Genomic DNA, 10,480 nt, shown 5'->3' with positions numbered 1-10,480 from the left:
GAGCAAGCCAGCGTTTACATCATTCTCTCCCTTGAGATACCTCCTTCAAAGCCAAGTACCCTTCTCAATTCTCTTACTTCCTTCCCAGACCGTGGAACTCCTACTGCTTTTCTAGTAAAAAATCTAGTCAGTCCTGGCTGTTGTCCTATCCTGATGAGAACAGACCTCTGTGGTAGAAAGTATTATTCAAAATACTTACTGCATCTCCCCACAACAACACACACAAACACCATGGGAAGATTATACGCCTCCATCCTTTGAACTCAGGAGCGGCCATGTGACTTGCATTGGCCAGTAAATTGTAGGCAGAAATGACAGTGTCACTTCTGAGGACAGCTTAAGAGCCAGCTTGTGGTTTTCTGTATCTTTTTTCTCCCTTTTGTGAGGACACTGGAATGGGTCCTGGAGTGACCTTGTGTCCAAAAGGCCTGCAGCTGACCCACCATGGATATGTGAAGGGAACAAGATAGAAGTTTTTATGCTTGTAAGCCACTGAGGTTTTGGGGAGTTAGGCTGAGGTGATTGGTACTACCTCTCAGGTCGGAACGACAGGCCCACCATCTCCATATTCCAAAGTTCTCTCTGCCCCAGGATGTCTCCTGGAGCTAGAACATCAGGCCCAACACAGTGGGGAGAGGAACTGCCTAGCCTGTTCCTTGGTCTTGGAAGGACTGAAGCTCTGTGTCCTGAAGGCCTAGAGCTGGAGTCTTTGTCCTTGACTCTCTGCCATTCACTGCCTGCCCTCTGGTCCCGCCTCGATCTGGTCTGACCAGTTCTGTTCTAGCTGCCCTGCTCTCCCAGTGCCCTTGGCTTGGGATAATAGCACTCCATGACTTCTTATTCCAGAGCAAATTTGTCCTTGACTCTCTGCCATTCACTGCCTGCCCTCTGGTCCCGCCTCGATCTGGTCTGACCAGTTCTGTTCTAGCTGCCTTGCTCTCCCAGTGCCCTTGGCTTGGGATAATAGCACTCCATGACTTCTTATTCCAGAGCAAAGGACACAGCTCACCTAAGGGTGATCAGTGGTCTCATTTTGAATGTCCACATTACTTGGAAGTACACATGATCATATAAAAATTATTTTTATTAAAATAGAAAAGCTTTCTCGTATATTGCATTGAAGACATTTATACAGAAAAAAGCAATTGCAACCAACATGCTACATCAGCACTGAGATATTCTGAAAACTTTAAGTGCCCACTTTTCAACAACATTTTGGTATAAAAAGCATATCCCTATGTATTTCAGAGAGTACATATAATACTGAAAAAAATACTTCATGTAAAATCTAGGTTCAGGTGCATATAAACAAGTATTACATTGAATAGCTTATTTCAAACTGTGAAACACATTCATGGTATTAAATTTCTTAGACAACATACAAACATTTTAATACTCAGTTTGAATTTTAAAATATATAAACTACAATTCTTTATCATTCTATATCAAAAAAGAAAGTCAGACAGAACACTTATCTACATTGTGCATATCACAAAAAGCAAATGTGTTTTCATGAACGGAAAGTCCTGGGTTAACACACATGATTGTCATTTTACAAATATGGCTATTCACCTTTTTCATAATAAAATAGAAAAATCATGTATTATTTACATGAACTACTAATTATTTCACTTTTTGGCAATTATATAAATAGCAGCAACTGGTTTAAAGATTGATGTTTAAAAACTCTAAATTTAACTCGGATGAATACCAAAGAATATATATCTGGTTAATATATAAATTGCATAATGCAAGACGCTTTGATGCAATGTCACATCTCCCTTTCACAAGTCACAAACACAAACACAAATCAGTGACCACTGAGACTGTCACAACATATTATTATATGAGTGACATTTAGTCAGCTCGCTTTTGCTTAACACAATAGATAGAGTCCTAAATTAAATTTCTATAAATTAACTGAAATTTGCCTGATGATTTACATTCTAATTTCAAAAATGCTTAATTTCATACTCTCTCTTAGCAGGGCTCTTCACTAGGACCCCTAGCTTCTAGATAGAGTAGGTAATTATCTGTAAACAAAAACAAATACAAGGGGCACCTTAATACTTAGAGGAACTTTGAAATGAAGTGTCCGTGACATGAACCTGATAGTAAAGTGAGTTATCTTTCTAAAAAGTGATCAACTCATTTATCAGTGATATTAAATTTGCTTTAGAGTAGGGGACCCATCTAGTAAGCAAAATGGAAATCATAAGGCAGTGATCCACCAGAAAGAGACATCCTCTTTTCATTAGTATTTGGAAGAACGTATTTTAACATTTGTAAAAACAAAACAAAAACCCTACTAATATTGGCAGATTAAAAAAAAAAATACTGTGTGGTGAACAGAGGTGACTTGTGCTTTAGTTGGCCACTATTCAGCTATAAACCAGCAATCCCGAATGTCTTGCACAAGGTAGAAAGGTTAGGTTGAGGACCATTTTGCACCTTTCATGGGCAGTCAGTTATGTGTCCAGAACAAGCGCAAGGCAAGGCCCAGGCTAAGGGGCAGGAGGAAGGAGTGGCACGGTGGCCTGGCCCCAATGCCGGCCGACGGCACACTGCTAGAGACCTGCACCTGGGAGATGATGAGGGCAGAGAGAGGGACGTGGGATGCCAGAGTAGGGCTGTCAGAATTGATAAGGGATTCGATCTTCTCTGCTTCTTTATTGCAGGCTTCAATCTGAGAGTGGAAAATAAGATTCTTTTAATATAAAACCACAGAACCTGTGAAAAGGTCAAGCCAGACAAATTCCACATGTCCCAAAAGTAGTGTGGCCTCAAAGGCAATTTGCTTTCTCTTTATTGTTCTTTTCTTAGCCAAAGTAACTTTTTATTGTTGTCTTAGTTTATTATATAAATATAACAGCATTAATGGAAATCAAGTCAGAAAAGAAGCAATCACAATGCAACTGCCCTAATCAATCAACTGTTTTCATTTCTACACAATCCTGTTCACCTCTTATCCACATTTAAACATGATCTTTGCACTGTTAAATATAGTCATAGGAGGTGAATGTACTTTCAATGCCTATTTAAACATGAGCACGGAAGCAATTTGACTTAAAGTGATAGCAGCTCACAAGCCGCCTGCATTCGTCTCCTTCACTTGAGCCCTCATTACTGTGATTCTGAAGCTTGGGCCTACACGAGTGGGGTTCCACATGTGTCTAGATTGTGAGAAAGAAAAATTGGGGCCCATACAACCAGATCTGGTGGGGTCCTCCACCACAGTGGGAGCACAGCCCTCAGGAGACCGACCAGAGTCTATCCTGGCTTTGTCACCACATCACCTGTACCAGTCCCTTCCCTCCCTGGGCCTGGGCTGCGTCATCTGCACAATGGGCAGATTTGATTCAACAATTTCCCAGACCCCCCCAACTCTGCACAGTCTGAGTTGCATTATCTTAACCTCTCCCTTCCCCTGGCTCCTTTGCATTCTGCTGTCACATGTGTGACAGATGTCCCATGCCTCGGATGCCTGGAAAAGTGCTCAGTCCTTCAGAGACTGCCCTGCTTCTCTCTCTCCTGCCCGGCTGAACTTTTCAAATGCCTCCATTTCCTTCTCCCCTGATCCTTCCTGAGGCCTGGTTTGTGGCCACCCCCTCCTAAGTCCACCAAAGTTGAAAGTGACAAGAAGGCTGCACAATGTGTGCTGAAGCCTACCTGCAAAGCTTTTGGAAAATGATCGACAGGAATGATCAGGATCACGATTTCTGACTCAATACTGAAGTATCCAAATACATCACACTGTGGGACAGATACATGCATGCGGATTTTCTGAAGTATTTCCAGAACTGTTATTGGCTTTTTGTTTGTTACCTAGGAATAGAAAACATTTCTATTACCTGAAGAAAAGAAGAATTCCCTATTACTGTCCAAGTTTCCTTGCTCCAGGCTGCCAGCTGAGGAGGCTCTTTTGACTGAGGAACCCCTCAGCAGGAGACCAACCCAGCTCTGCTAGGCCAGGGTTCATTTCAATTGCCTAACCGTGGAGCTTTGTAGCCAAGATAAATACTCTCATTAGAAGCACTCTTTAAAAAGTGACTGTTCTGAGCTAGAGGCCACAGAGAAATAATTACAATATTCCTGTAAAAATATAGGTAAAACAAAATGGGGATAATTCCCTAGGTGGTGGCAAGTGTTGGCTACTCTCTTCCTGGAGCCCTGTCTCCATAAACGGGAGCAGCAAAAGTGATCACACAGAAGAGGGAAAGTGGCAAAACTATCCTGGGAAGGTGGCAGGCTCCAGACGTTCCCATCAGGAGGAATGGGGACTGGTGTGACACCATCTGGGCATCTACCAGTCTCTGGCTCCCTGGTTCTACCTTCAGCCTATAACTACACACTTACTATGCCAGTAGGTGATTTTTCCTAAGAAAGGCTCAGGCTGACTGTGAGGTGCACAGCCAGGGTGTAGACGGAAGGAGTGTAGGCTTGGGAGCCAGCCAGCTTGAGTGCAAACCCGGGTCTACTGATTGTGAGCTGTATGGCCTTGGGCAAATCACTTTTCTGAAGATTAGTTTCTTCAGCTATAAACAGAGACGTATATTCTACTCTCTAGGGTTACTGAGAAGTTTAGCAATAAGGTTTCAACAGTACCTGGCATATAAAACAATTTACCTTAGCAATGGTATCCAGCTTTTCTTTGTCAAATAAAACTCTTAACATCCCAGCACATAATGGGCAACAAGCACCTGTATAACAGAAACCGTTTTATGTGTTCAGAATTAGAAACAAGGAGAATTCTGGGCCGGCCTGGTGGCGCACTGCTACAGTGCACCGCTTGGGAGCGCGGCGGCGCTCCCTTCGAGGGTTCGGATCCCATATACAGACCGGCCGCTCACTGGCTGAGCGAGGTGCGGACGCAACACCGAGGGTTGCGATCCTGTTGCCGGTCCCGGTCCGGTACGGGCGCGACACTGAGGGTAGCCGCGACACTGAGGGTTGCGATCCGTTGCCGGTCACGAAAAAAGACAAAAAGGGGAAAAGAAAAAAAAAAAAGAAACAAGGAGAATTCAAAATAGTTGGTGAAATGACAAACCCTTCATTTGGGACTAGGAGAGTTATAGCTGTCCATCCTGATGACTGCAGCTTTAGATATATTCCCTGACCAACCTGGGTCTTATAATATGTACATTTACAAAAATCCTTCTTCCATCCCTGCTTTCATCCTTCAGCACTTCTCAGGGTGAGGCAGCTGTGGTGTAGACAGCACAGAGAGAGCTGGCCTTTAAAGAGACATGAGGCCCAACCCTACTCTGCCTCAAAACTCACTGTGTGATCCAAGGTAAATGCTTTCTCTGGGCCTTTGTCTGCAAAATAAGGGAGCTGGTGTTTCAGAGGTTCCACGAGTGTTTGATTCAAATTTAATTTTAAAAATTATTTTAAACTGTTCAAAAACCATAAAAAATATGTTATAATCAAACATAATACTATACTATATTTCATTAACCCATCCATTGGCAACCTCTCCACCCCAGGCCCTCCTAATCCTCCCCCTTCATTTCACCTCACGGACTTGTTGCCACCGGAACTTAGTATGGATTTGCACTGTGATTTGTGTTTGGTCTGTCACTTCCCTCAGAACATGATCTCCAGGAGGAAAAAGGATTTGTTTTGCTCATTGCTGTGTCCTCAGTGCTTAGAAAACTGGCATGTAGTGAAAGCTCAATAATTAATATTTGATGAATTAATGGGTAGAGCAATGAACTTAAGACTCCAGATTAACCTGTTCTATGCAGACTTGGAATAAAGTCTCTTCTGCCACCTCTGAAACTGAGGAGTGTGAGATTGTAAGAAAAGCTGTTCAAAAAAACTATTGCTGCTCACAACAGTGTGAAACAAGACTTTCCTGATTATATGCAACTAAAACAATTAAATTATATGCTAAAGCCAATCTAACACAACAATCTTCTGTTTCTCTCAATTTCAAATGTTTCTATTCATCAAAATGACTTCAATATTCATTCATTCATTATTGATTCATTACTCATTAACTGTAGTAAGTAAACACTATGCATTTAAACTAATAACCCTCATTTTAGTAATCAAACAGTCATCCCTCAGTATCCACAAGGAATTGGTTCCAGGACCCCCCTCAGATACTATAATCAGCTCCAGACCCTTATATTAAATGGAGAAGTTGCATATAGCCTACACACATCTTCCTATACACTTCAAATAATCTTTAGGTTACTTAAAATACCTAATACAATGTAAATGCTATGTAAAGAGTTGTTATATTGTATTGTTTTTTACTTGTATTGTTTTTATTGTTGTATGTTATTTTTTATTTTATTTTTTTTCTGAATATTTTCCATCTGAGGTTGGTTGAATCTGGGGATGTGAAACCTGTGGATACAAAGGGGCAACTATATGAGAGTACTTCAAAAGTTCATGGGAAGATTCATTTTATCTTCCAATTCTATTTTTCCACAATTTTTTTCTTTTCTTTTCTTTTCTTTTTGTGGCGGGCCAGTACAAGGATCGAACCCTGGACTTTGGGATATCAACATCACGCTCTAACCATGAACTTTTTGAAGTACCCTCATACTCCTTTATCTGTTTATATACTGGTGTTTGGTGTAAGATTTTGTTTGAAAAAAGGTTGCTGTATTGTTTTAAAATCACAGGACCAGCTGATATCTAAGGTAATTCATAGCTTTTAGAGGTCAACCCAGAATAATGTTCCTAATCAGCATAAAAGTCCCTTCAAGACTTTTTGAAAAATTTAAATAAACTAGTCAACTCTTTTCTCAAGGACTCACTCTCTGGAGGTGGATAAGCAAATCTTCCCCATCCCACCCCTGCCCACCCCAAATATTGCCAGCCTACCGGGTGGGATGATGGGTTTGCATCTAGTCACTGAGAGTGAAGGACACTTCACAGCAGCACACTCGGCGACAGAACTGTACTCTGAGAGGACCCCAACAGCCTGGCAGGGCCCATAGTAATCTACTGCCACACGGTCTGAGTAGGCAGCACACACACTGCTATAGGTCTCACCATTGTGCCCACAGACGGGCTCTGTGGCTCTGCAGAAGGGCTGAAGGCAAACAAATCACAGTTAGCCTGGAAACCTCTATGGTGCACCTTTGCTAACCAAGGGTATAGAACACATCTCCCTATTTTCAGGAAGGAAAAAAGACACAGGTAGAAATTGTGGAGACCTTCTTAAGCTCCTAATGTAGGCTGAGAGGGGGGCAGAAAGCAATAGGGTTATCTTGGGATGAACTGAAAAGATTACTTTTCTCAGCCTCTCTGAGACTTGGGTGCTCATTCCATGTGAACTAATATGAGATAAAAATCCCCCTCCTGCCACAGCCCCACCACCCCTGCCACCTCCTCCCACCACCACCCCACCTATTAGTATCCCAGAAGTGCCTGTTTGAAGAGAACAAGATCAATCTGCATGCAAATGCAAGGCCTTATCATTTCATGCTGGGTATAGAATAGGCAGCGGGAAGGGTGGAGGGATCAGTGAGGCAGACAGATCTGGACCTGTGGATAGGTTAGGAATATATCAGAGAAAAATCATGGCCAGGAAGAGGGAACAAACAGGAAGAGAAGACTGGAAATGTAGAGTAGACAGTATCAGTGCAACTGGAACAGAGGCTTTGAGAGAAAACAAGCCTAGGGAGACAAGCTGAGGGGATTTTTTTCTAATCATAAAGACCAGGGAATGAGAAGAAGTCATGTGTCAGGGGTTAGCTGGTAGTGGGCTGGGCCCAAAGGTAGGAAACCCCCAGGAAGAAGGGCCAGCATGAAATCAGTGGTGCATACGGGAAGCCCCAAAAGGGTTTTCCTTGGGGTTATTTTTTTTTGTACATGAATGCAGATTCCACAACCCTAAAAGACAGAGAGAGAAGCTGATAAAAAAGACAGTAAGTCTTAGAGAAATGTTCAGTTGCTTTTCAGGACCACAGGAGGTGGGACTGTGGTGGGAAAAGTGAAAAAGCTCTTTTCTTGTTTTAACTCATTTTCTTCCTGGTCTGTTTTCTGGTGAGGGCCCACAGAGCTATGAGAAGTGAAAGTCATGTTGACCATGGCAGGGGTGTGAAGCTTTAAATTCTTTTCCCAGGAGTGGGCTGCAAGAAGCCACTCTCTATTCTTGCTTGTATACTAGATGTGCAAAGGCACACGCACTAGCAAGGCAGCCTTCCAGAGTTAGGAGAAAGAGCCAGTCCTCATTTTTAGTGGAGGATTGGGTTCTCTACATTTGACAGGATTTACAGAAGACCTTCAAGTGGTCTTACTGCTGATTCACCTGTAAAAGATCATAAACCAATTGTATGCCTATTGTACTTTGATTTGTCAGCCAAACAACTGTACCTGGCATGAGCCTTTGTAAGAGAGGCTTTTTCCTCTTTGGTACAAAGTGCAGAGATTATTGTGCTCCATGTGGTCTTTGTCACAAACAGGATCGCGAACCTGGTCACAGGCAAGCTGTCTTGGCACACACTCATATTGGTTACATCCAAATTTATCAAAAGTCGTCAGGCAGACTTGTGGTTTGGGTATACATCTGAAAAAGATGAATGTAGCACCATGAGCCAATGTAGAGAGGGACTATGGTGGGGTAGGCACAGGCGAATGCGGAAAAAGGGAGAGATATCAATGGAAGCAGTCCTGTCCCGAAGGAGCTTATGTAGAGCAGGAGAGTCAGGCATGCATATAAAGTAGGTATAATGTAGAAAATAACATACAAAATACTCATAGGAATGAGTCATTCTGATGAGGGAACTTGGAGAAAGCATCAGAGAAGATGGTGTTTTAGCTGGAGCCTGAAGGGTAACTCCAGATTCACGGGCATGCCAGGCTGAGAGAGCAGACATGAACGCAGGTATGATGCTTGAGGAGTAGGGTGCTGGGGAGATGGCAGGTGACCCTGAGGGCGGGAGCCAAGGATACATGCATGGGGTAGAAGTGCTGTGATACGAGGCCAACAGTTGGGTTGGGGTCCAACACTGGAGGCATGTTAATAACAAACGAAAGGTGCTTAATTTACAGCTTGGCTAAAATGAGTCTATCTAAGAAAAGGCTTTATTCTATGTCCTAAAAATTTCAGGTTTCTATGCTTACAAGACTGAGGAACTGATTGATGCTGGCTGGTTGCAAATCACTGAGAACGCCACCATGAAGCTGGTCTTTCCTCGTAATAACTGGACCTTGCTTCACTCGCAATTCCTGAACTCCTTCACGGGGGTTAAAGGTGATGGCTCTTTTCTTCTTTCTTTCTTTCTACTTTTTGGCAGCTGGCTGGTGCAAGGATGGAATCCTGGATCTTGGTGTTATTAGCACTGTGCTCTAACCCAGTGAGCTAACTGGCCAGCACCACTGTTGTTTCTACTTTATACTTTTCTGCTTTCCTAATTTTTATAAAGGGTATACATAACTTTCTATAGGAAGATAAGACCTATGAAAATGTTTAGCTTTCACTGGGTATTTGAAGTAGTATGATGTATAAATATTAATCAGTAAAATAAAAAAGACTATAGTAACTAGCATTATTTTAATTTCAAAGGAAATTACTTATACTCTTTTTATGGATAAGCCTACTGCACTGAAATCACCACCATAACCAATTAGAATGCATTTAGTTATGGTTTTGTGGAGGCTTAAGATGTTCGAAGACAAATAATGAAAAAGAATATACATAACTTTGTTATCCGTTAACATAGAAGGGATGAGAACCAAGTATATCAGGAGAAATTTGGGGAGGAAAAACTTGATCCATTTGAATATATGGAAATAAGAAGACCATAGGAAAAGGCTGAGGATCTGGGAGCAAATGAAAGTAAACATGAGCAGGGCAGGGACTTGGTCTGACTTGCTTTTTGTGTCCTAATGTTTAGAAAAACGCCTGGTACATCAGTAGATATTTCATGAATAAATACAACTTATTCTCTTTTAAACAATTATTTTTTGAACAGATAATATAAGCCCATGATGAAACTAAAAAGGTATACAATAGTGTATAGTAAAAAATAAATCCTTCCTCCCAGACACCTAGTTCCTTTCCCCAGAGGCATTCACTACTACCAATTCCTTATTTACCCTGCCAGAGATATGCTGGATTTATATAAGCATTTATATATGCTGATCCAAAGGGTCTGTGCATTTAAAATTGCAGACTTGGTCAAATTACCCTCCACAGAAGATGTACAATCCTCCTCAATCCCCTCTTATATGAGAAGTACCTGTTTGCCTATATTATGTTATCAAACTTTTTATCTTTGCCAATCTGATAGATGGAAAATAGTACACAATTGTGGTTTTTTTTTTTTTTCCTTTTTGTCTTTTTTTTCGTGTCCGGCAATGGATCGCAACCCTCAGTGTCACGCCTGTACCGGACCGGGACCGGCAACGGGATCGCAACCCTTGGTGCTGCGCCCACACCTCGCTCAGCCAGTGAGCGGGAACTGGTCTGTATGTGGGATCCGAACCCTCGGCGGGAGCGCTCGCGTTCTCTGCT

The 10,480-nt window shown here is 42.2% G+C and overlaps 1 protein-coding gene across 1 annotated transcript in view; it reads right to left on the bottom strand.

Moving 5' to 3' along the window:
- Positions 1–1,066: 1,066 nt before the first annotated feature.
- RECK (reversion-inducing-cysteine-rich protein with kazal motifs) overlaps positions 1,067–10,480 on the bottom strand; it is a 76,774-nt gene continuing 67,360 nt past the window's right edge. Inside the window, exons 18-22 of the mRNA XM_008578088.1 lie at positions 8,338–8,530; positions 6,841–7,051; positions 4,627–4,700; positions 3,670–3,825; positions 1,067–2,686 (exon numbers count right to left, since the gene is read on the bottom strand). Coding sequence (XP_008576310.1) covers positions 2,465–2,686; positions 3,670–3,825; positions 4,627–4,700; positions 6,841–7,051; positions 8,338–8,530 — 856 coding nt within the window. The 3' untranslated portion in view covers positions 1,067–2,464. The remainder of the gene's footprint in view (positions 2,687–3,669; positions 3,826–4,626; positions 4,701–6,840; positions 7,052–8,337; positions 8,531–10,480) is intronic.

The sequence above is a fragment of the Galeopterus variegatus genome, unplaced genomic scaffold (assembly GCF_000696425.1).
Source record: "Galeopterus variegatus unplaced genomic scaffold, G_variegatus-3.0.2 Scaffold1628, whole genome shotgun sequence".
In the NCBI taxonomy this organism is placed as follows: Eukaryota; Metazoa; Chordata; class Mammalia; order Dermoptera; family Cynocephalidae; genus Galeopterus; species Galeopterus variegatus.
The sequence above is the reverse complement of the archived record's forward strand: the minus strand, read 5'-3'. Positions and strand labels throughout refer to the sequence as shown.